The sequence below is a fragment of the Falco biarmicus genome, chromosome 4, assembly GCF_023638135.1.
Source record: "Falco biarmicus isolate bFalBia1 chromosome 4, bFalBia1.pri, whole genome shotgun sequence".
Classification (NCBI taxonomy): domain Eukaryota; kingdom Metazoa; phylum Chordata; class Aves; order Falconiformes; family Falconidae; genus Falco; species Falco biarmicus.
In genome coordinates, this window is record NC_079291.1 from 35,676,739 (window position 1) to 35,702,819 (window position 26,081).

Sequence of the window (26,081 nt, forward strand, 5' to 3'; positions counted from 1 at the left end):
AAATAGAATTCTGTGAAAGCATCAAATGAGTTCACAGTCATGTTGGGAGGACCATATAATTGTTAGAAAATTCAATATCCATCCATCAGCTATTAGTGTTTGGACAGGCAGGCTCAGTAAGGAGAACTTGCTTGGCTTATTTCATCTAACACATAAAATAAGACAAAGTATATGACTATACTGCAAAGTAAATTAGTCTTTTATTGAGAATGAAACAGCTACAAGTAGACTGCTTTTTGTACCAACCCATCTTGTTTAATCTAAATTCAGGTACACCTAATTTATATTGCTGCCTGCAGCAATATATACACATATTCCCCATGACAGTCCCATGTCCCGTCCCCCCAGTAAATCTCTTTTGGTTCCTAAACATAGCCATTGTATACCATTATACAAAGGAAAGGAGTACAGATTCTGGGAATTGTAAATTGTTACCAACTTCTATTGGCCAAGCATATAATTACATCCATGACAGATAATATTTTCAAACAAGTATCAAGTCACATTGGACTGTTACAGAGAAGAAAGTCAGGACTATCATAAAAACACTAGGAACTCAAAGCACTGGCTGAAGCCATTTCTTTTACTTCCTCTATATTAATTTCAGTTTCAGTTCTGCTGAAGATACCATTGACAACCAACCCACTCTTGTCAGCCAGAGTTCCATATGAGGTACGATTCTGTCCACAGTACATTACCCATCTTTTTATAATTTCTGAGAACTGGTTTCACAGTTAGTAAAGAGCTATGACAATGCATGAGGTATGTTTTGGAGATGTTGAAGACAGTGCAGAAGTTCTCTCAAACCAAAATTTGAGTAGCAGTGCAGGCAAGAGACAAGCACTCCAACACTGCAGCTCCTGGCTCTTTCCCCAGATTTCACCTGTTCATTATTTACCTGTAGGTCAGTGAGCACACATCATAAACAACAAATGTTTTCCTTCTGAACTGTAATATTATGACACCGATTCATCATTATCACAAGATACCCCAAAAGCAGTTATTAAAATTTTACAATTTTTATTTTCTATTAAAATTTGAAGGTCTCAGTTCTACTCCTCTCTCTTCCACTAATCCCAGCTGCATAACTGAGCATTATTTCATCATCTGTTTCTCTCCCTACTACATTATCTGTTGGGCTTTTTTATATTCATTATGCAGACAAAGAGACATTCTAGCCACTAAGTGAATACCTCGATAAGGCCCTGACTGTGTATCAAAACCAGGGCAGCTTCAAGACATAAGAAAGCATACCCTGGTTTTAAAATTATTCTAGCTTCTTTATTCATAGATGTTTTATTTATCTTTTTTTTCCCCCTTGGGGAATGATCCACATTCAAATTACTTCAGAGTAGTGAAGCCAAATGTTAGGCTTTGTCACCTCCCAGCCATCACTTTCAAATAGCGTAATGGGAGAGAGAACCTAAAAACAAATTCAGGTTTTAACTGATACTGTGACTGAAGAAAACAGGATCAAAAAGCATCCAGAAGAGGAGTCTAGTTTGAGAAACAAATACCATTTATTATCACTAACTGGGGACTACAATCCAGTAAAGTATTTATGGTCTAATTGGTTAGTCAAAGAAAAACACAACATTTATGTGCTGACTAAATTAAAAGTCTGGAGCTGAGTACTCCCACAAAACCCAAAGGGAAATGAAGCTGTGTTTTGGGTAGTACTCCACAAAGCAAGCACAATCATCGACCAAGGCCCTGTCTAGAGTCAAGAATTGATCTATTAAGTACTGCAGTCTATCTGACTACTTCTTCCAGCCTACAACCCTAGTAAGAGGTGCAAACAGATGCCTCCCTTTACTCAGGGATCAAAGTTTACAACTGCCTCCTGAAGGCAGGGACTGTCACATTTGATCAAAAAAACCAGCAAAAATTTAACTCTCTTCATGAAGGCCTGTCCAGGAGAGGATGAGATGACAGTAGTGCACTGGATATAAAAGGCCAAGTGGTTATAACACTTGCCCACTATGTGGGAGTTAACATTCAATTCCCTTTAAGTCAAAGAACCTCTTTTTAATTCTAATAGCTCCTTATCTATTTCATTTTAATGAGTTTTTCAGCACATCTCAGATCCCAAAGCCGCCCTCTGTACCGAAGGGGAACGGTCTAAATATTAAGCTACACAATCATATTTGCCCTGGTGTTCTTTCCAGTGCTAGGACTTGCAAATTCTTTCCGTATAGACCATTCTTTTGGTCCCATTTCAACAGAAAGAGTGAAAGAACACACACTGTAAGCTACAGCGTAATGTTAAGTAGATGCTCTCCTAGAAAATGACCGGAGTTCCAAGCCCCCTTCCTAAGCACCTGTTCCAAAGACGGTTATCCTTTCTCCAAGCTTTTATTAACTGCATGGACAAGGCAACGTTTTTTTATAAAATTTGATTGCAGATTCACAACACACTTGAAAAAGCTGCCAGCCTTCATAAGATGATGTACATGCACTCAAAGATCAGTAAGTAAGAAATCCCATTAAGCAGTAGCAAAGGTTTTCTGAGCATCTCCTTGATTAGCTTACAGAGTTGTGATGGGATCACACAAAGGAGACTCATCAACTAGTAATTAAACTCAAGAACTGCTTTCAACTGAAGGCACTATACTACCTTTCATGAAACTGATGCCATTTGTTATCAAGTCACCCAAAAATGCAGGATATATAATTTTTTTTAGTTATACTAGGCACTTTGCTTTCTTATCAAAGTAGCTTTGCATTTCTTTGAATACTACCAGATATTGAAACTGTTTCCAGCAAAGCATCAGTTCATGGTTTCATTACAAGATCTACCTGAAGTAGACGTTATCTGACAAAATGCTTGTAACTGGATGAAGGGAACATCCCACCAGTACTTACTATAATTAGACAGCGGACTACATGTTCAGCATGCTGTTTTACGCTCCTTGCACAACAGATTGCAATTCCCAGGGCTGGTTGCTTTGGGAAAACAGAGCGAAAAGTAAAGGCCAGTCCTCCCCACAATTTTCAGATTTTGTTTTTTCATCAGGGATAGTTTGCTGTAGTGTCCCTTTTGTTTGTTTGTTTGTTTTGCTGTCTTTAGCTGATTAGTTGTTGAACCTTTCCCTTACAGCAGACTGTAGACGAAGCTATATGTTTTTCCTTAACTATGACGTGAAACTAAGTGTCTTTGCAGTACAAATTACTGCATCAGTAAGGTGAGACTGTAAAATAGGTAAAACACTGTTAAGTCACTGAAGCAGTTCCGCAGACAGACGCACATTAAACTTCAACAGAGCTGCGGTAATACCAAGAAAAACCCAGCTGAAAGCACTCTATTCCATGACATGGATATCATTATGATCATAGCTAAAAAATACCCTACAATCTCACAGCTAGGCTTTTAGCACAGGTGGCGAGCGTACTGGCAATTCAAGTAGAGGCACCCCCTCAGCTTTTAACGGTCATAATTATGCTTCTTTAAGAAAAATTCCCCTAAGTCATCTCAATTTGACAAGATTGTTAACATTTAGTGCCACCTTATTTTGCTATATTACACCACTCTCAAGTTTTGTATGTTCCAAAATTCTCCATTCACATTTGTTTCTTTTGAGTTTACTTGCTGCCACACATCCATGAGAAAAGGAAGTGCTGCCTGTCAGTTTTGCAGCTCTCCTGATGCCCACTCTATTCAGTACTGCCAAATGTGGCGTAAGAGCAGAAAAATTAATATCTGTGTGCTTCTTCAGGTCATTGCCACCATCGTTTCTGTCCAGCTGCCCTATTATCAGTGCATGCTGATACCTTATTTTCTGTTCCCTATGTGCTAACCAAATGGTGCAGAAGCTGACGTGTGACTCAGTGGTGCTGTAATGACGGTTTCCAGCACTGTCATCTGCCAATCTTGCACAGTATAGTTTGCATACTATACTAGAGTATAGTTCAGTTTGATACCTCATCATGTGCTATCAGGAATTCTTGCATGCAAGCTCAGTGAACTGCATCAGAGCCGGTCATGCAACTCCTGGAAATCTGCTATCAGTACTACTAAGCTAATTTACTGATGAAGTTCATGACAATAGCATGACAAAGAGCCACACTATGTCAGGGAGTCCCAAAAATACATTATTTCTGATGGTAACAGTGATGTCTGCACAAAATATATGGATAAGTATATTAGCAGAAGCAGTTGATTCAAACTGAGATATTTAAAATGTAATTCATTCTACAATTACTTTTTTTTTTCCACTGTAGGAACTTAACCAAATCTGAGGTCTGAAAAGGGGGTGGAGGGACAGTCCTCCTTTTCTTCTACTGCTGGTGGTTTTTTTTTCAGGTAGTGAGACAAAAGATAAAATTTTGACCTTCATTTTCAAAGTAATACAAACCGGTCATTAAAAGACAACTATTATTCAGCAAGGCACCAAATGATGTTGTATCTTGGAATTCCAGTGCTAATAAAAGACAAAGAATTTGATCTAGTATTTCATGACTATAGTACCACTCTTGTTTAAAAGGAACAAAAAATAACCTTATACCAGAGAGAAGCCATGCCATTCTTACCCTTAACAGATATTTCTGCTACACCCTCCTGGCAGGTTTACCTTGCACTGCAGAAATTCTTGCGGCTAAAGCAAGCCCCACACCCTTGTGAGCTTTATGTTACCAAATAAGAATAAATTACAGAGGTTTTAAGACAAAAATTTCTCTTTCAAAGCCTTTTCATGAATTACCACTACAATATTTTATTAGCCAAGTAGCTGCATAAACAAATTAGCTTGTTCTTTCAATTCTTACTTCTCTACATGTACAAGTGTATCTTCTAAAAAAGGGTGGCAGCAGATCTACCTGTAAATTTGCCAGGTGAAGCAGATACCCCACGCAACATGGCTCAGAGAAGATGCTTCCTCTCCTCTGAGGTATCAGCCACAGTTTTAAGGAAAACTGTGATGGAACACACAGCACACATCAATTTTGTTGTTGCACACAATGAAGCAGCAAGCTCTCAAAAGCAAAGAGTGGTAACAGATAGAAAAGACCTGTGGCAAGAACAACAGCCACCAGGGAATGAACAGCATTTACAGAGCCTCTGTGGATATGAAGCTCTGCATTTCACATATTATTTACTTACTACAAATGATAAATCACAATAAACAAAATCCACATATAATGGTGTAACAAAATAAACTCAGCGGGAAAAAAAGCATCACAGTAAATTCTTCAGTCTTTGAGTCATAAATATGCTCCATGTGAAACTGACAAAAATTCATAAACTGACAATTAAAAGAGAAGCTTTTCTTTTAAGGTAATGCAGAATGTCAATTATGTAGCCCTAGCAAACAAGAAAACTGAGCATATAAAAGGAAATTATGTCCAAGGACGTCAACAAAACTAACTGCAGCCTGGGAAGTGTCCAGAATCAACTGGGGGGTGGGGGGGGGAGGTGAGGGGGAAGACAACAACCCCAAACCACGGGGTTTTTTTTACATTAAAAATCTATGAGGCGAACTACAATGTTCACATAACATCAGGAAGTCAATTAAGGCAAGATGGTGAAGAAAGGGTTCAAGTGCATATGTTGGATAATGTTATACTGCATGACTACTGATGCTGTGGTAAGTAGTTAGCTTAAAAATAGAAGGCCACAAACGTGCCCTACAGCTTCTCTGAGTCCGAAATGCTGGAAGTGCAGCGCTACTGTCTACCAGCTGCATTGGCTTACAAAAACTGGGGCAGGATCCAGTCTGGGCAGGGTGCTGGGTGCTGATGAGGCTCCAACTCAGCCTGTGCACCCACCTCATCACCCAGCTGGGGTAGGAGACACCCACCGCACGACCACCCCAGCCAAGCCCTCGTGGTTCTCATTGCTGTGCTGCTGGAAGCTAAATGCAGCTATTCTGGAGCTCACAAATGTGCAGTTCTTAATGGCGTGGATTAACTATAGCGGTTCTCCAGGCCTTAGAGACACTAGTGACCCTCTGGACTAGAACAATAAAATAAGTAATGTAAATCATATATGGACACAAGAGGCTTGCTTTAACAGATCCACTTCTAAGATGAAGGAGAGAATGATTTCCTTTATACTACTCACTATCTTTCAGTTTTAATCTCTTTATTCAAAGTGCTACTCAAGAAAACTTCCCACTAATCTCTCTCATGTTTTATAAATCGCTGTTGGTCATTTTCAGCCATACGTTGCCCTGTCTTCTGGGAGTTCTTGAGCTTTATGAAAACAGCAAAATGCCTCTCTCCATTATTATCAGAAGGATTTCATAGATAAACTGGCCAATGTTAGCAGCTTGGTGCCTTTTACAAAAGGAATAATTTTAAGATTGCATTGAAGGTGTACAGCACAGTGTGGAATTATTTACTAGTATGACCATAACTTTGTAAAGTATTCGGCCTCAACCAAGTGCTCAGCTCACGTTCATTCCAACCAAGACTTACCCAGCTGCCAAATAGCAACAACCACAAAGATTCATACAAATTTCTGCTACTACTATGCAAAATGTTAGTGGGCTTTGCCTCTGCTGCAAATGAACACCACTCCTCAAGAGTTGTTTTCAGTTGTTGTTTTACAGGCTGGTTTTAAATATTTATGATTAAGAGGAGAAATTAACTATTAATATTTCCCAAAACATTTTTTTGCGTTGTGTTACTTTATGATTAAGTCAATCTGCTCATGCTATAATGCAACAAACTATGTCCAGAAAAACCCTTAAAATCCTTAGATAGCTACTTTGATTGACAGTGGTGGGTTTAGGTTCCCATTAACAGGAAAGATTAGAAGGCTACTATCAATCCTTAAACTAAACTATCTGTAATTACAGGTAAAAATTCAACCTGCATTCAATGAGCTCTTGTTAAGATACTCATATATATTTAAACAACATTAACTATTACAATCAGGGAGAACCTACTGGAGCTGCTGCACCACCTCTGAATTTGCAAAACCATGCACTCTTGTAATGTGATAAATGAGAGGTCACTTAGTATATTTTACAAATTAATAAAATTAAAATAATTTGCCTTGGATGCAATTTAGCTGCTTCCTTTGCCAATGTTCACTATCAGGAAATATTTTTTTTTTCTGATTTAAATGAAGCCACAGAACCACAGGATGCCTGAGGTGGGAAGGGACCTCCAGAGGTCATCTGGTCTAACACCCCTGCTCAAGCAGGGCCACGTAGAACTTGTTGCTCAGGACCTTGTCCAGATGGCGTTTGCATATCTCCTTGGATGCAGTCTCCAAAATCCCTCTGGGCAACCTATGCCCCTGCCCCGTCACTCTCACACGGAAAAAGTGCTTCCTGACGTTCAGAGGGAACCTCCTGTATTTCAGTTGGTGCCCGTTGACTCTGGTTCTGTCACTGGGCACCACCAGAGAGAGCCTGGCTCCATTTTCTTTGCACCTTCCCTTCAGGTATTTCTATACATTAACAAGATCACGCCTGAGCCTTCTCTTCTCTAGACTAAACAGTCCCAGCTCCCTCAGCCTTTCCTCATAGGAGAGATGCTGCAGACCTGTCATCACCCTCAGGGGCCTTCACTGGACTCCCTCCAGTCTCTTATACTGGAGAGCCCAGAACAGAAGCCAGAACTCCAGGGGCGGCCCTCATCAGCACTGAGCAGAGCAGAAGAATCACCTCCCTCAACCGGCTTGGCAACACTCCTGCCTCCTAATGCAGGCCAGGATACCATTAGCATTCCTTGCTACAAGGGCACATCACTGGCTCATGTTCTTCTTGGTGTTCTTCAGGACCCCGGGTACTCTTCTGCAAAGTTGCTTCCCAGCATATACTGGTGCACAGGGCTTTTCCTCCCCAGGTGCAGGACTCTGCACTTCATGTTGAATTTCACAACATTCCTGTCTGCCCACTTGTCTGTTCAGCCGGTTTTCAATCCACCTCCCTCTCTGCTCATCCAGCCCCAATTTCATCAGTTTCTCTATGAAAATTTCAAAAGCCTTACTGAAGTGAATGTAGACAAGACCCATTGTCTCCCCTCATATATCAAGCCAGTCATTTCACTGTGGAAGGTTAAGGGGTTGGTCAAGCATAACTTCCCCTATTTATTGTCAAGGCTTACTGGTAATGACCATGTCATGCACTCGTAGTAAACCACAGTAAGTCTTAGCAGTTATTCTGGATCGACAGCTGTTAAGGTTTAAAATTGCTTTACTGGCCAAACAGAGAGAAGGGGGGAAAGGGGGAAGGAAAGACACCACCACACCACCACCACCACCACCCCATCCCAAATATCAACACAAAAAAAGTGTGCAAAACACCAGGGTGACAGTTTTTAGTCAGCCTATCAGATCCATAGAGGGGAGATAAAACTGACCAACTACTTCAAAGGAGGAGGCTGGGCAAAGAGGAATAAAGACCGACATGGGCCAGTAGTGTCATGCTCCCAAACACCATAGTGAAACAGTCTCATTTACATTAGTGCACTTTGCCACACTTCTAAATTACCAGCTTTGTAAAAGAGCTCTAAATGTCTACATTCATGAGTACTCTGTGACTAGCCCTTGTGAAAAACTACAGTATTAAAATATTTTGAGTATTCTGTTCAAGCAGATCAGGCACAATAAAAATCTACTGGACAACCGCACAAGCTGACATTAATGAACAGGTATCTTTGGGCTTCTAAGAAGGCAGAGCTAACAGGTAAATATTTAAATATGTCAGAGCCTACAAATCTACAGAATCTAAATATGTCAGAGTCCATCTTAAAGATGACTGCAAGCTCTAGAAAGTTGTAAAGACAATTACAAGCTAGATAAACCCTTAGATTTTTTTTATCATAAAGGCCATGACGTAGATGAATTAGCAGTTGATAGCATGACTTTTAAAAGCCTTTATAGTTTATTTCTTTTAAAGAAATGATGTGAATAGTAAATTTGAAATACGGGTATTTTATCAAATAAAAGGTCTTAGGTCTAAATGCAGCGTAGTCTGAATATTAAAAGACACCCCTTCAACATGAACCAGCATTTTATGCCCTTGAGATTACACTGAATACTAAGGCAGATGGAAACTGCAGAGAGGAACATAAAAAGTTACAGATGTGCATAGACTAAGAAGTGCAGCTGCATGTGTAATAATGCAAGGCAAACGAGTCTCAGAGATAAATTCTGCATTCACACCTTCCACTGAGTTTATCATATGGAAATATCTGAGTGATCTGACAGGTCTCTTGAACCAACTCTAGTGAGTAAAATTAGCTTCTGCTCTCATCAGTATACTCTCTGTATAAAAAAGGACATCACAGAATAACGGCTATTGCTTTGTACCACTTAATTACAGAAATGTCAGGTACTATTTAATATTTTATTTGTGGCCTGCAAGTTCAACAGTGCTGAAGGAAATTCCAACCCTGAACAGAATTAATAGACATTGATAGACAATACAGCAGTCTACTAGGAACACAAGAAAAGAGTGCCTGCTGTTAGATTTCTTTTATCTTAGTTGGAAAATGCTCAATTCCACCTTAAAAGTGAAACACTGCTCCTTAGCCTTCAGGTGGTTTTTCTTTATGAATATACCTGAGATGCAAATATGTTTTTTCGGGCTTTGTTGTCCCTCACTGAGCAAGATAAATTTCTTCAGCCCCCTGTTTTATGATAGAATTAACCAAGAAAACGACAGCAGTGGCAAGCTGCTGCAGCTCTTCCTGCAGAATGCAGAATGCACCAGACATGTTCCAGATGAAGTCTCCTTAAGAGAGTTATAAAATGACACACACAATTCCCTACTGCTACAAAAATATTTTCCTTCGTGTATCTAGAATGCCACTTCCCTTCCTCACAGCTGCATTGCACCACGTGTTACTGCTGTCATTCTGTACGAGCAAGTCAGAGTGGCGCTCTCTGTTGCTGGTGTCCCCTACAAATAAGTGACTAGTATACCATGAAACTTCTTAGCTCATAAACCTATTCCCACTACGCAAGTCCTCCCAGACAACTGTATTTTACTGTAATCCTATGCAATGATAAGGCTTCTCCACTTTCCATCAAAAGCAAGTGTCACTAGCATGCTCTGACTTTCTGAGGCAGAACTTGTGAAATTTTTAACAAGGTCTTCTATCTTATCAAAGGCAGACACTAATTTAATCTGACATATGCTACCTCTCATAAATCCATTTACATGTATTCCACTTTTCCATTTGTCTCTCTGCCTTTGATTCTTTTTGAAGTCTTTTTGTATTGCTTTGCTACAGGAAAAAAAAAAAAAAAGATATTAATAATTTCCAAGCTGCCAGAATCACCTCTTCTCTACTTTCTGAACAACAGCTACTGCATTTGCTCTTCTGCAGTTAAAGACCATCTCTATTTTGATAGTGTTCTGTTTGTTTTGAAAGGTTTGCTACAGGACTTTCTAAAATACAACTTCTTTCACCTGACCACTAGAATCTTCTAGGTTTCATCTTCATTTCACTGTAAGAAATTCCACTGTAAGAGCTTCCACCCACATACATTTATTTCATTCTAAAGCCTAATTCCATGTTCAACATGACCAACCGCACCAATAATGAAGGCAAAAATATTAATCTAAACTGGAGGTTACGAGCAGAGCTATCATCCCATGCTCACTGCATAACGCCCAGCTTCCTTTCTTGTTTCATTTTTAACGGCTAAACAGCTTTTTACTACTTGGATTATTTTCCTTTTCAAGGTCAAACTCAGCATGACTTCTGGCAACATCTTATTCATGCTTAAAACTTCTGAACTCTATGACAGTCTTTGTTTTTTGAACAACCGCTTTTGCCACTCCTTGTAAGTTCCTGGCTAGCTTCTGATACTCTCTTCAGCTGGCTTTTCTTCTGATTAGCAATTATTCTACTTGTGTATTCTGCTTCTTCCTGGGACGCGAGTCCTACACAATTTTTTGTAATTCTGAATCAAAGAGGTTCCAAGAACCCCACCGTTAACTTCCTTTGCTCTTTGGTTCAACTAATATCAAACCATTTCCCTACAGTTTCTCAGTCTGCATTTTTGAAATTCAAAAATTTTAACTGGAAACCTCTTTCAATTTAAACTGCGTAAACCTCTGATGCCAATTATTAAATCCAAACTCAGTTTCCACAACTAGCTCTTCTAGAATGTCCTCAGTGCTTACAGAACCCAGTTTAAAGCAACATTATTTCTTCTCAGTTCAATAATTGTGTGTGAGCATTGCATCCAGGAATAACTGGCCCCTAGAATTAGTAGTGAAATTATGACCTATACAAGAGTTAAGTCTCCACAGCATAGTGTGGCAGGCAAATAACTTTATTCCATTTACTGTATTCCAATAATTTCATGTAAACTTAACACAAGAAAACCCTTCTGCACCCAAAATTACTGTGTATGAAAGACTCATCAAATGAAAGTATACAAGTCCAACTCAGTAATACATTTCAGGTACAAGATAACGACGTAGAACAGTCTGACCTTTTAATTATCAAGACAGCAACTTGTTATGGAATGCTTTATTCCTTCACTATTTTTCTTTATCTGAGAGTATCCAGTCTTTGAATCCCTAACATTTACTTTTCACTCCTTTCCCTGACAAATGTATATAAAAGGTTCTGTCTTTCATAACAAGATCTTTAATAACAAGTGTAACTGAAATAAAAGACCAGGTCCCAGAAACGTACCAGCAGAACAAAGAACTGGTTTTACATCATTAACTTTCACAAATAATCGAAGTTAGCATCATAATCCTTGTAGTACAACACATTTAATTACTACTTAAGTCTGCAGAATTTCCCATACTTCACAATACTGGAAAAAAGTATAAGGTCATTTTATGCAGCAGAATACATGCATTTCAAGCTACCCAAGCTATAGCTTGGTATATACTTCACAAGTCAAGATTAATGGAATTAATTATCAACTTGCTTCCCATTTTACAGAATTCAAACACCAGCATAAAATTTCAGTGATTTATTCTACACTGCAGAAGACAAAGCCTAAGCCTACTTAATACCTAGTTTCATGCTTTAGTCAAAACCACTAAGCTTTTGTAAAAAAAAAGCACAGACACAGGAGCTAGAGTAGAGTACCAAATTTAAGGAAAGGAAAACATTTTTTCCGTGATTTCAGAAGGAAGCTATACATCTTTCTTTACCTGTAAGGTTTCTTAATCAATCCATTCAAAAGTAGATGAATTTCTCAGATTCTATAATCATTTTAAATCTAATATAGCCTGAGGATTTTTCTGCAAGTCCTGTCTTCCACATCTACCTTCAACAAGTATCCTAACACCCACTGGGACTACTTTATTTACAGAATCATAGTCTCAATGAGGTTGGAAGGGAGATCTGGAGGTCATCTAAATCCAACTCTGTGTTCTCTGAACTAAAACGTGAATAGCAGTGGTGGCAATTCTGGAGCCAGGGACTGTAGAGTGCTTCTGGATGGGAAACCTTCACTTATGACTTCTATGATCCAAAATAGTTCATCAACATTTTAACAACAACAGGTAAATGCCTACTAAATGTTGATTCAGGCAAAGAAAAAGTTCCTTTTTCAACACTAAAACTTGAAAATGTTTCCAGCATACTTTATTAACTTACATATTTTTATAAACTATAGTTACAAAATACTTTATTTTGATGCTTACCAAAGAATAATATTTTAGAGAGTAGAAATTTCCACAGTAATTAGTGTCAGACAGTTTCAGATTCTCTCTTCACTATTTACATTCCCAAAAACATTTTAGTGACTGAACTAAAATAAAGATTTGCTCCTTGAACTGATTTTTAGTAAGAAAAATCACCATACAGTTCCTAAGAAATCTCAAAACAACCATTAAATACAAACAGTATTTATATTTTACATAAAACTACAGTCACAGCACTTGTAAAACCTCTTCAAAGGCTCACTTTAAAAAAAAAGGGGGGGGGGGGGGGGGGGCGGGGCGGAGAAGCACAAATTCCAATTCCTGAACACCATTTGAACAAAAAATAACTGGGAAACTGCAGTATTGTGGGTCTAAGATTCAGTTGTGCTGCACAATGAAAAGAGAGGAAGAACATATGAGGCGCAGGCACTAGTGATCATAATCCCTTCGTATGGAATTAGCTAAAGCATAGAAGGGCCATTTGCTATATCCCTTCCATTCTTCTTACCCTTTCTCCCACCCACACCAAAACTCAGAAAGGTCTACAGAGAGATCCCTTTACCACCACTGCATCCCCGGAAGCTTTATGGAACCCTGAAAGCTGCAGCAGGAGCTTAGGCTAACACCCCTCACTGCACCACAAGTTATGTGCTGTCTACCATACAGTCTGATCACTTACTACCCAACCTTCTCTAACTCCTTCACCAGTTAGGGCCAAGTCGGCGGAGCAGAAGGCTGAGCACACCAGGAGACACCAGTTGCTGCTAACTTTGTCCAATTAGGCCACAGCGTTTAGAAAGCAGCATATAACCCAACTCTGACAAAAACCTGCAAAACTCAACAAAAAGCCAATAAATCACAGATTTTCTGCTTTTTCAATAGAAAAGTACCCCTAGAAAAACCAGGGTATTTTTTTTCCTCATCATATTTACTTAATATTTTCACCTCTTATGCTTGCCTTGGAGAGTTTCAGTTCTATCCCCGAGCAGAAACACAATAACTCAACACAAGAACAGGCCCGTGTTGCTGATAAAGGCCTGTGTATCGCTATATAAACACTCCTATCAACTGCTATATCAACATGCACATCCCTTATTTAGCAATGCACCCGTGCCCACTGTCACTAACTGCACCAGCTCTCGGGCTCTTTTAGGCTATTTTTTATTGAATGATGCCAAGCTAACTTAAGCTCCCACAGACATGCGTAACTGCTCACGCCAGCGATGCCACCCTCCAAATACCTAGAAACACTCCAAGCCTGCAATGGCCCCTGGGCAGTCACCTATTCCTGAAAAGACTTCCAACAGAGACGAGATCAGCAAACATATCCCATAATCCTAGAGCAGAGTAAATGGCCCATGGAACATGGGATTTGTGATAGCGAAATTACAGACTGTAACAGAGTGGAATTTCCTGCACCCATTGACTTGGGTCTTTCCCTTTATAGGAAGTTTCTCACTAACTGGGTCTTCTTCCTGCTTGGGAGATGAGCAGAATTCAATCTTTATCAGTTTGATGAATACAGTTTTATTTATTCATCCTTCTGCCTATATTTCATTACTTCACATCCTCCACTGCATTTCCCCTAAAGAGACAGAAAGGATTCCCCTTGGTGGTAAGTGAAATAACCTTTGTTATTCAGTCTCTGCACTCATTTACTTCTTACACATCTACCTGAAAAAAGCTCTTGGAAAAATAGTTCCAAGATGTTTACCTAAACCTGTTGAGACCTTCAAGTAACAACTTCATGGCAGTAACTACCCATCCATTTCACAGGTTACACTTTCAAATGCCAATTTTGGTAATTATTTCAGAGCTCACCTGTAGAGGAGAGTGGAGGTATGGTACTGTAAAATCAGCAATAAACATCTGGAGTTTGGGTTGGACTTTTCACACTACTATCTAACAGAATAGTTAAGTACAAATTACTTCATTTTAATAGACAAATCAGTTTCCAACGGTTCAGAAAATACACCTACATTGCTTTATATATTCCTCTCTCTCAGCGACATTATGCATGAGATGACATTCAGGAAAGTATTAATGAAATCAGTTATGCCCACTAACATACAAGATCGCCCAGAACAGAAAAATTCTTAAAATAGTTGTCGTTCATTCAGCTAGCAAGCATCATTCCCACGTAATGGACGGGTACAGGGAACAATCAGCAAAGTTCATCTGCTAGCACTGTGTGAGGGGACAGAACCCAAGTCCCCCTTGCCCTCTGCACTGCTCCTGGATACCTATCTGCTGGGCAGAAACCACTTGCCACAGCCAGCTCACAACCTCCTAGCAGCATGCTGAATTGGCAGCACTGTCAGAGAGGCAGCGCAGGAGCCCAGATTCGCGAGCCACTGAGGACCCACAGGGGATTCTCCAGCCGCTCCTCCCAGGTTCCTGCCCGTGGCAGCATGGCCGGGCAGTGACCTGATGCCACTGGCAGCCTGCCCGGGCTTATGCTGCTTAACACTGCTGAGGGGAATTACAGAGCACTGCGGAGAAAAGGGAAGAAGGCTCGAGAAGCAGCTTTTAATTTTCCACAACTTTCGCTGCACTTCTTCATCCTAGTGGAAGCCTTCCACGTGGTCTCACTTCTGTTTCCCCACATGACTAAGAGATTGTATGCACTGGAGGCACCCGGGACAATAATCAGGGGATCTCCCAAACCTCCCAATCCCTCCTACATTGTTCTCTCACAATGCAGCTTTTACTGTATTCTTCCTATCTACAATAAAGATGCTAAAATAATTAAAGCAAAGGTTCTTTTATTTTGGATAAGCTTGTTAAGAGTGCTTTACGCTTAAAGCCATGACAAATGTACTCTATTATTTACACAAATGACTTTTAGAGCACTTTCCTGATGGACTGTTATTATTACTTGATAGTATGTAATCTGAAATGAACATAGCATGAAAAGCTTGAGAAGAAAAGAATTTTTTTAAACTAAATAATTGAAAAAATACTCTTATACACTTGGCATTACAGCATGAATCAGACAACAGCAGTATGCTGAAGTAAGAATGTCACTGTTCGCTCTTTCAAAACAGAAAGAACAGAAAAATCAAGCCATCTCAAGAATAAAATCAGTGGAGTTACTTTCTGGATTCTTATCTGTTGGGACCATAGCAAATATGATAAAACAAACCTGCATGTAATTGGTAGATATTTCAGAAGACAAAACATCATCTTGCCTGTTGGTATAGCATGAGGAGGAAGGTGGTGGGGGAAACAACTTTCATAAACCTTTGTAATAAAAGTTTTCTCTGCTTTATCTCCAAAAAAAATTGAAGAAAACCAGTGAGTTTAATTACAGGACTAATTTAGAGGGAGTACAAACACTGTTAGAATTTTTGGTCCATGATGCAAGCCTGAATAAAATACTAACAAAACAAAACAAAGAAATCTATTACCTTGGCTTGGAGTATTTTGTTTCAGTGTAAAGAAATGGTATTTTCAAAGCATAAACACCACAAGGCTGTTCTCCGCCCTCCACCCCCCAAAACAGATGTGAAAACCTGACGACTACATTCATATGAAAAATACCTAATACAAGTATACATCTTAACCTAACTTGAACCATAGGTGGTGTAAATGCAGACTTTCTAACACATGACTTCAAATTTGATAGTAAAACTTCTGTTGTTTTAGTAATTTTCATTGCTAAACTCACATAATGAAAATACAGTCTATTTCAATTACATATTTTTAATTTTAAAATGTTTAGATTTCAAGTATTCCATGATAGATGGCTGTTTCCAGAGCCATTTCTGGAAAAATGATGATGTTTTTGAATTGTCCATTTGCGACCACATGCACTAAAAACAACTTGGAAGTAAGATACGTATATATTTAACCCTGAGACTCAGCAGAGAAAAGCCGGTACAACAAAACACAACTAGTTATTCCTTCCTGAACTGAAAATACTTGAAACAACATTCTTAGTTGTAATTTCAAGGTACTTAGAAACAAAGCAAAAAAAATTCTGCAAGAAACCCACTCCTCATTAGATATTTCAATCAACTAACTTCTGCCTTTCCATAGCACTGAGGTACACTAGATATACATATATTAACGTATTCAAGTTTTTTAAAAGTGACAATGTTACCAGAAAAGATGATAGTAATTCAGATGCAGAATATTAACAGTCCTCTACTAGTGAGACAGAATCACATTGTACTTCATGACACAGTGTTTAAAGACAAGGACTTTAAAGAACATCTGATGAGAGCTGAAAAGCCACTCAATCTAAAGAAGCTGTGATTTCAAATGAAAAAAACCCACCAGAACAAGCAGCACCAAGGCCACCAAATACCCACTTCCACATTTCACTGTGTGATTACAGTTCAGTCATATATATCAAAATATGTATATTAAAATTCTCAGATTTCACAAACCCAGCTGTCATTCTCAATTTATGCTGGTTTAGTCAGTCATCAAGTAGTCTAGAAAATGACACAAGCTCATCAGAGCTCAGCTTCCTTACTTCGTTTAAGATTACACTCACCGGTTGACTGTAATAAAAATGTGTATCCAAAGATCCTCTGCAATCTTTTCAGAGCTGAGATCAGCTGTCAAAATCAACTTCAAATATGAAGTTGTATTTGAAAATGAACCAAACTGCAGGAAAAGAATGTAGGAAACTTTACCTTAATTGGAGCACGGCTAAACTGTATTTTTCTGTTGGCTGGGATTTCATCTTCATCTGGCAATCCATTAATTTCAGAATATTCCATATCAGGTTCATAACAGTTATTTTCATCACTGTCATCCTGATCATCCTGTTCTGTACCTGTCTCTCCCCAGTCAGAATTATATCTTGATCGTACACGATACACATTGTAGTCAGACTGCATGTACACATGGGAACTCTGAAAACTATTCACATCTTCATGCACTTCTTTTTCACCTGCCTCATCATAGTGGGACTCAGTAGCATCTGAAACAGCATCTGTGGCAAAATCACCACCCGAAGCTACATTTCTTGGTAATTCTGCAGCTTCGGGTCTATCAAAGATACACTCTGCATGTTCCGACTGTTCCTTTTGTTGCAACAAAACTTCTGTCTCTGTTTTTGACTTACTCCTAGCACAGCTGTCCACAGATCTTTCACTGTCAAGCACGTTGACCAAATCCTGTTGACTTGCTGCAGAGCCCTCAAGAGAATCAGCACTCGCCTCTGTACTCTTCTTTTCTTCAGTTGTTTTTGAACCTGCCGAAGTGCCTGTGGACACCTTGTGTCTTGGTGTTGAAGACGTGCTATTCTGCTGAGAGTTCTCAACAGACATCACGCCTGTACTCTGTTTGGCCGGGGGAGACCAGGTGCTGGCCTCTTTTAAAGGACTGAAACCCTCAAGGTTTGCAGCTGGGGAGGAGATATTTGCAACAGTAGACGAGAGGTTTAGTGGATAGTGACCAGTTACAGAGTACTCTTCAGCGTTTTCTGACTTTTCTGCGACAATTACATTGTGTGAGTCAGTGTTTTCAAAAACTGCACTGAGCTGACTCACAGTTGGAGAGACAGTCTCTGTCCTGGGGCTAAGACTGTCCAGTGAATCGGTACTGCCTCTGTGAGACTTAGAGCTGCACCACTCATCCGGAAGCTCATTGGAAATGACTTTCTCTTTCTTTGGGGAATAGCGATTGGAATATCCAGTTTCATGAGCATTTCGCTCAAACATCTTCCGAGTTTCAGAAAACTTGGAATAGGAAGGACCATCATGAATAGTATCAAATCTACTAATCCTTTCTGAGACTGACGATTCCAGTTTTACAATTGAACCATCTGCTTTTTCTACAAATTCTTTGGGCCTGATACGTCTTTGAGGTGATGGAGGGCCACCCTTCCCCCTGGTTTTAGGGGTAACTCCAGCACTTTCAGTGGGCTCCATGCCCATCTGCATAAATAAATTCTTAATCCTATTGACATTTGAGCCATATTTCCTTCCCCTGCTCTGCGAGGCCTCTCCTTCCTCTTTCGCTTTTTGGTCTCCATCTGATTTCGGTTTGTCAAAGGTGCTTTTCAGTGCCTGGAACTCAGTTCTGTAAGCATTCCTGTGAGGAGAGGCACTTCGGAGGGTTGATCTTTCACCTGAAGACTCCGTTTTCATCATGTTTACTCCAGGAGCGCAAAACCAGCTTACATAGTTTCTGCAGTACCGATCTCAGCAGTCTGTCACAGCTGAGATTCTGCGTGAGGAGTGTTTTTCTCAGGGGGCACTGCCCTTCAGCAGGCCCATACCTGACAGAAGATCTGGAGGCAAATACCTCGACACATGCGGTCAATTCTGACAAAGCAGCACAAACGAGGACTCACAAGAACAACGGCTGATTTAACCTGCAATAGAAAGGAGGGTTTTCTGAATCATGTCAGGCACTTGTAGTTCTTTAAATCTAAGCCACAATTTGCATTTACCATTATTTGATATGTTAACAAAAAACAGCCTAAAACCCACAACTTAACATTGCACAGACACATACAAATGCTTCATTACAAACTTTTTCAAATCAATCATTGCATAATTTGAGATCTTTAATATCATTCCATCGTGAAAGAAAGGATTATTGCATCTTACTGCTCACAAAGTACTGTATCATGCCACAAACATGCAGGCAAAGGAAAGGCAATGGGACATGAAAAATAACACTACTTCTGCGCTATTGAGCTTTTCTAAAAAATATAATTTTAAAAAAAATCCCCAAAATCAAACCTCCGAGTTACTTACATCTAACTACAAAGTAACCCATGCAAACAAACATGATGGTTCTGCTTCCCTGAAGCATTGCAAGCCAACCCCTGCTCTCTCAGAGAGGCATAATGGCAGAAATACCATCAAACATAATGCACTCAGAAAGCCAAATTAAAAAGCAGCTCGAGGGAATCAGAAGAACTGCACCCGAAGTTAACATCCTCAGCTGACACGGTGAAGAAAGTGAAACCCAGACAGAGAAAGTTGCCCCTTGCCATGGGCAGCGGTTTTAGACACCTCCAGGCTCTCCCAGGTGCTAAGGAGGAGCTGCAGAAACGGAGCCGGGAGCTGGATCTGCTCCCACGCCCGGCCCGCGGGGCTCGCAGGGGCCGCCGTGCCGGAGCGGCGGAGCCCCCCGGCCGCTCCCGGCGGGCAGCACGGGGTCCACCGAGGGCCAGAGCCCCCTCCCTTCCCGCCCGTCCCCGCTCCGCCAGCCCGCGCCCCGCCGCGCCGGGGCCGCCGCCACACGCGGTGCCCGCAGCAGCGCGGGGAAGCCCGCCCGCCCGCCCCCCCCCCCGCGCAGGGGGCGCCGAGCGCCACGGGCCACCGAAAAGGCCACAGCGGCAGCGGCTCCCGGGGAGACCCGCCGCTCCCGCAGAAGGCGATAAACTTCACCCGCACGGGCAGCGCCGGAGCCCCTGCGGCGGCTGCTCCTCGGGCGGCCGCGCGCGCGCCGGCGGGCTGAAGAAGCGGGGCCCCGGGCGGCGGCACCTTGCGGCGGGGCAAAGCCCGGGCAGGCGCCCGCCGCCCCCGCGCGGCCGGGCCCGGGAAACAAAAGCCCGGTGACAGGGCTGCTGCTCCCCCGCGGAGCCCGGCGCCTCTCCCACCGAGCGCGCACGCCGCCTTACCCAGCCGAGTGCCGCGGCGGGCTTCCCCCGGCCTCCCGCCTCAGCGCTGCCCGCGCTCCTCCTCCGGCCCGCGGCGGCTCGGCGCCTCTGTGGAGAACGGCCGCTGCCGCCGCCCGCCTGACAGGAGGCAGCAACCGCCGCGGCGCCTCAACGCCATTGCAGGCGGCGGCGGCGGCTGGGGCACCGACACGGCTCCGCGCGCACACCCGCGGCGGCAGCGCGGGGGAGGAGAACCGCCGCGCCCCGCCGCATCCGTGCTCCCGCCCGCCGCCCGCCCCTCCGCCACGGCGCGGCCGCCGCGCCCCCGCCGCGGGACGCGCCCCCAGCCGCCGCCACCACCCGCTGCGGGGCCGCCCGCCGCCGCCACCGGCGGGTGACAGGTGCCTCACCTCCTCGGCGAGCCGCAGTGGTTCGCTCCGCCGGGGGGGCGGGGGAAGCGGCGTGCCGCGCTCCCGCTGCAGTCCGGCCGCGGGCGGTTACCGCCGAGCGGCGGAGGCCGGGGCCAGCCGCGACCACGCCGCCTCCGCGCCCGGGCTGCCCGCGCCGGTTCCGCCGCCGCGCCCCGCCGGCCGCCCCCTCCCTCACGCCCCTCCCCGCGGGAACGCTCGTTGCCAGCCTGGCCGCCGAGGACCGGGCCGGTTCGGCGCCGGCCCGTTTCCGAGGAGGGCAGCACGCCCGCCCCCGCGCGGGAGGGGGCCGGGCCCGCCGCCGGCAGCCCCGCTTCTCCCCGCCGCGGGCAACCCGCCGGGCGCGCCGAGAGCCGGCTGCGGAGCGGGAGCCGGCCCGCGCCCCCCCGCGCTGTTCAGCCGCGTACCCCGCCCCCCCCCGGGCGGGCAGCGCGCCGGTGACGGACCCCGACGAGCCGCGGGGCAGCTCCGCGACCGTGGCTCGCCCCGGCAGCTGCTGGCAGGGCCGGAGGATGAGGGCGGATTGCCCTTAGGGTACAGCCGCAGCTAGCGCGCCTTTCTGGTCCGATAGCTGGGCGAGTTCACCACAAAAATGCTTTGGCTTTACGCAGTGAATAAGAAAAATTAATTGCGGAACGTGAAATCTCTAGGTAATTTGTAAAACTGGCAATCCGGGAAGGTAATGACTGTTAATCACATGGCAACTCCTAAGCAAAGTTCATTTAAACTAATTGCATAAATATCCAGAAAATGGCCTGGGGATGTGCGCTGCAAGTCTGAAAATTAATTATTATGCATACAAAACCAAGACAGCAGTCACTGAAAATAAAGACATTAGGTATATAGGTTCACAAACTTAATTCATTAGTTTTAATGAGACAAGCATGGGTACTGTGTACTACTACAAGTGTTCACAGGTGTCAATCTCTAGTTAATCTAATTTGCACCAAGGATATGCAGCTTGAAACGCTTACCTCAATGAAGTTTAAAATACCCAGTGCGTTATTATTGACAGGCAAACACCAAATCTTGGAAAACAGCATGTTAATAAATATACACGCAAGAGGCCAGGAACAAGGACATTTCAATAATGGTTTTCCCACTGCCAGCAACCAGCTGGTGCTGCCGTGGCCTCCCTCGGGCTACTGGTTGCCCTGCGGGCTGCTGAGCACTGCCGTGCCAAAGCAGGCTAGCCAGCCGGGAGAAAACGCCATCACATGAGGTATGGAATGAGCAAGGATACAGGCAGCACCTGAGCTTCAAAAGCAGTTACAGAAGGCTCCCCTTCCGAGACCATATCCCAAAGCAGAAGAATGAGGGAACAACTCTTTCACAGCTGCTTGCGATGAGAAGTCCTACAGGTGATTCCCTGCACAAGGACTAAAAATACTGCAACTAACCAGGATATTCCCTATTAAATTCTAAACATCAGATAATGCACCAGATCTGAGACCTAACCTCTCTGGCAGTGCCTTTCTATCAGTATGATTTTGTAGATAGGAAGCTGTAAGAACACTTAAGAGAGCTGCTTGACTTTTGAAGATAAAAATACATTAACAGAACTTCAAGTGTCATTGAAGAAGAATAGAGACATGAAGCAGAAATTTCAACATTTTATTTCCTTTGTGAATTTAGGCGAAGCATGCAGAGTGGATGAACAGCTTAGCATGTACCAGATGTGTTTCTGGAAGAGTTCTATAATTCACATACAAACATGAAAAAAGGGACACAAGCAACCATGAAACAACTGAAGCAATTTTAAAGAGATTAATTCACATCTAATTATTAAAAGATCATTAGGAAACTATTCACTACCGTATCTACATAACCAGAGCCATAAATATTATTAAATTCTTTTTCTAACAGAAGTTTTGCAAACAAAATGGCCACTGCTGACCTGTATAATTTATTTTAAACAACGTACCCAAGAAAACAATTGTATTACTTCATGGCAGAATAGTACAAACTATATCTATATTATACTTTGGTAGAAAGTAAGAAAACGAGACCACTCACTGATGCTGATAGAAGCAGCACACAAGAAATCTTAAGCTTTCCACAATGACATTTTTGTTCTCCTTAAATGTGTTGTAAGTAGACAGCATAGCCATTAAAGCAGACAATACCCAGCTTTGACACAAGATCTAATGTGAAACTATTTTAGGTAGTTTCATATTCCTTTGATACCACCTCAGGTTCAGAGCAGCCAAGATTTCTAGAAACTACTGGCAGTTTTGGCTGCTTGATCAGACAGTTTTGACCTTATTTAGAAGGTTCAGCTTTGGTCACTGACATCTAAGATATTCAAACTTACTAGTCACAAAAAAAAATTTGATCTACGTCCTTATTTACACAGTGTCTATGTTAAAGAATATTATTATAGTCTCTAGGATAATTAACTGTATTTTGTTTTGATCGGTATGTCACTTTTCAAGACAGATTCTTCATGTATGAGTATGGCCATGCAGCTAACTATAAATATCAGAATTGTGTGTCCTTTTACATTTTCAGTATTTCTGCGACAATCCATTTGACTAGAAAGTATTTTTAGGCCTTGCTAAAGCATGATTGACATTTCTGTTAATTCCTGAGCAACATTAAAATGCTGCACAGCATACTTTAGGGAAGATAAGAGACCAAGGGCTTCCTTACTATGTTAGTATAAATTAAGAGTAACTTCACTGAAGTTACAGAATTACTCTGCTTCCCAACCAATGGGAATTTTAAATCTGTTCAGCTTAATAATTACATATGATAGAGTAGGAGTGTCATTTTACTTGCACTGGACTAGCAACTCTATTCAAATTATTCTGAAGTTGCTTATATGACAGGGAGAGAGACCCAAGATTTTTAAACTGACAGCATCACTTTAAATGCTGTTTTGATGCAGTCCTCCAGCACTGAAAGTAATTGATTTTCTGTTTATTCTGGATGCGTGGATTATATTTACTTACAAACATGACTGTTTGGATGTCACTGATGGGTTGTTTTGAGCCACTTCTGTGCTTAAACTGAAAGATTTAGATTAGGTATTGGGAAGAAATTCTTCACTGTGAGGCTGGTGAAACACTGGAACAGGTTGCCCCGAGAAGCTGTGGATGCCCCATCCCTGGAAGTGTCCAAGGCCAGGCTGGATGGGGCTTTGAGCATCCTGGTCTAGTAGAAGGTGGCCCTGCCCATGGCAGGGGGGTTTGGAACTAGATGGTCTTTAAGGTCCCTTCCAACCCAAACCGTTCTATGATTCTAAGCCGCTCAGGTTTTGAGATAGCAATTTATTTGAGCAGCACAGCAGCAGTGCAAGTTTTTCCACATGGCACAGGCAAAAGAAGAAAGTCATTCCATCATCTGTCTCCTGTCAGTGTCTTTCAAGTCTTGCAAGATAATATCTCTATGTACACGTACAAATGGAATCTATTTACCTATTCTGACCTTTGGCTAAGAAAGACTGTATCTGCTGTCCTGCCAAACCACTGGTGGGAAGGAGGTTTTTCTTCTTTATACATACCACAGCATAAACAGAATTGAGTTCTATTTTTTCATACTCAGCCATGAATTCTTACTACATAATCCAATTTAAAGAAAAATATCTTATCTGAACAAGATACATACATCTTGGCAGATAAAGAATGTTCAAGTTAGGGTTCCCCTGTACCAGAGTAGCAGGAGACTAAAATAAACAGCAAACAGCTGTAATAATCAGTTGATAACCCTTAGTTTCAAATGTTAGTAATCTGTAATTGCAGCGAGTATAATTCTTTCATATAGGAAGCCATTAATAGTTAAAAATGGGAGCTCATTAGTATCACTAATTTGGCAACTTCAGAAGATTCTGCTGTTTTTACATAGAACATGTCAAACTACTTGAAAGCTCAAGAATAGCATCAAAAAAAGAACTGTCCTGAAAGATCTGAAGAAAATCTCTGTTAACGATAACAAAACTGCATGTTCTGGTAGTTTATCAGAAAGGCAAGTACTAGCATTATGAAGGCCTAAACTCAGATTACTAATAGCCTTTTCTCAGTTACAGTGAGGAGACTCACATCCATTCTTAAACATTCTGCTCAAGAAATGCACAATTATGGCTACAATAAAATAGAATTTTCAAAAGGGAAAGAAAGGAGTTAGACACTGCATACAACTACTTACATTGACATAGTGGGTTTGCTTACATTAAAAGCTAGAAATCTTAAGAATGGTCAAAAGAGCTGTATTTCACCCGGCTTTCTCTCATGGGCCCTCACCACTGAACTCTGAATTTAAGCAGAACACAGACAATTATTAGTTGCGCAGCCTAGCTAGAATGATGCCAGCTAGTTGCAGAAAATACATGATCTCAGGAAAGGAAAAGACTAAATGTTAGGTCTGTTAGGAATTCACTAAGAATCAAACCCTGGCAAAACTCATATTTCATGCTCAGCTATTCAGGTGGGGAAATTATTGGGAAACATTCCAGAAAACAGATTAGTCGACAAAATGAGTAAGATACTCAAAGGTGAATGGTACCTGTCACAGACCTTAATTCATCAGATAAGTATCATTGGTAAATACACGGTAGAGAAAACTCTCTTTTCCAACATCAATGAGAAAGATTCAGACTTTGAAATGTTACTAATTAAACTATTCCAAACCAGAAAAGAAGAAATAAGAGATAGTTGGGATTCTCATAATAATTTATTAATTAATATGATTTCTTAATGGAAATACTTTCTTGTAAATAACAAAATTAATTTTCTACTGAAAAGAAATTATTTCTTAACAGTCAGAATATAGAATACAGAATATAATGGGGTTTGCTGGTCTGTGCAAAAGCATCATCTAGAGTATTTCTTGTCCAGTTAATATCCATTATTATTCTTAAAAAACACTTAGTGAGCTGGAGGAAAACTGGGAGAAGAGGGAGAGGTATACTTGATGCTCAAGAGTTTACAAGTGTACTTGATACTGTCAGTATATAACACACAAGCAAATCTGTTTGCTGAGTTCAGTAATAATTACCTTGCCAAGTCCAATAATGTCTTGTGCCATGAAGAAGAGAAGACAGCAAGTTCAGCTTTCACCCTCTCCAACTGACTGACTATTCGAATTCAGTGGCACTTCAGAGCCTATACTTGCATTCTGAAAACAGCAAGACTTCTCGGACAAGGAAACAGAGGCTGGACTTCACAAAATACAGCACACTACTGCTGCCTTGCAGTGTGCAATTTATTGGCAAGTGGGAAAACTGTCTGGATTTCCACACCCTGAAGCTGATGCATATGCCTCTGCTTGAGCTCCCATCCTAGGAGTGTCCCAATCCCTCCTGGTAACGTGAATGCAGACTGGTTACAGTTGCATTAGTGGAATTTGTTTCTACTTCTTCCTTTAAAAAAAAAAAAAAGTAGTAATTTGAATAAATACAAATGAGAAAACAGCTGTTTAGCTCAAAACCAAGTCATCTGTCACTTACAGAATGCAGAACCAAACATAGTTTCCCATACCTTGGTTACTTGCCACATACTTATATTA

At 41.8% G+C, this 26,081-nt stretch overlaps 1 protein-coding gene across 7 annotated transcripts in view; it reads right to left on the bottom strand.

Moving 5' to 3' along the window:
* PPP1R9A (protein phosphatase 1 regulatory subunit 9A) overlaps positions 1 to 20,713 on the bottom strand; it is a 146,340-nt gene extending 125,627 nt beyond the window's left edge. For 5 of the 7 annotated variants that reach the window (XM_056334195.1, XM_056334194.1, XM_056334193.1 and 2 more), the window contains exons 1-2: positions 20,170 to 20,429; positions 17,222 to 18,909 (exon numbers count right to left, since the gene is read on the bottom strand). In XM_056334195.1, coding sequence (XP_056190170.1) covers positions 17,222 to 18,685 — 1,464 coding nt within the window. In that variant the 5' untranslated portion in view covers positions 18,686 to 18,909; positions 20,170 to 20,429. Of the gene's footprint in view, positions 1 to 17,221; positions 18,910 to 19,936; positions 19,960 to 20,169; positions 20,430 to 20,558 lie in introns of those variants that run through there. The other 2 variants (XM_056334189.1, XM_056334190.1) reach the window with 2 other exon arrangements.
* Between the last annotated feature and the right edge of the window lie 5,368 nt (positions 20,714 to 26,081).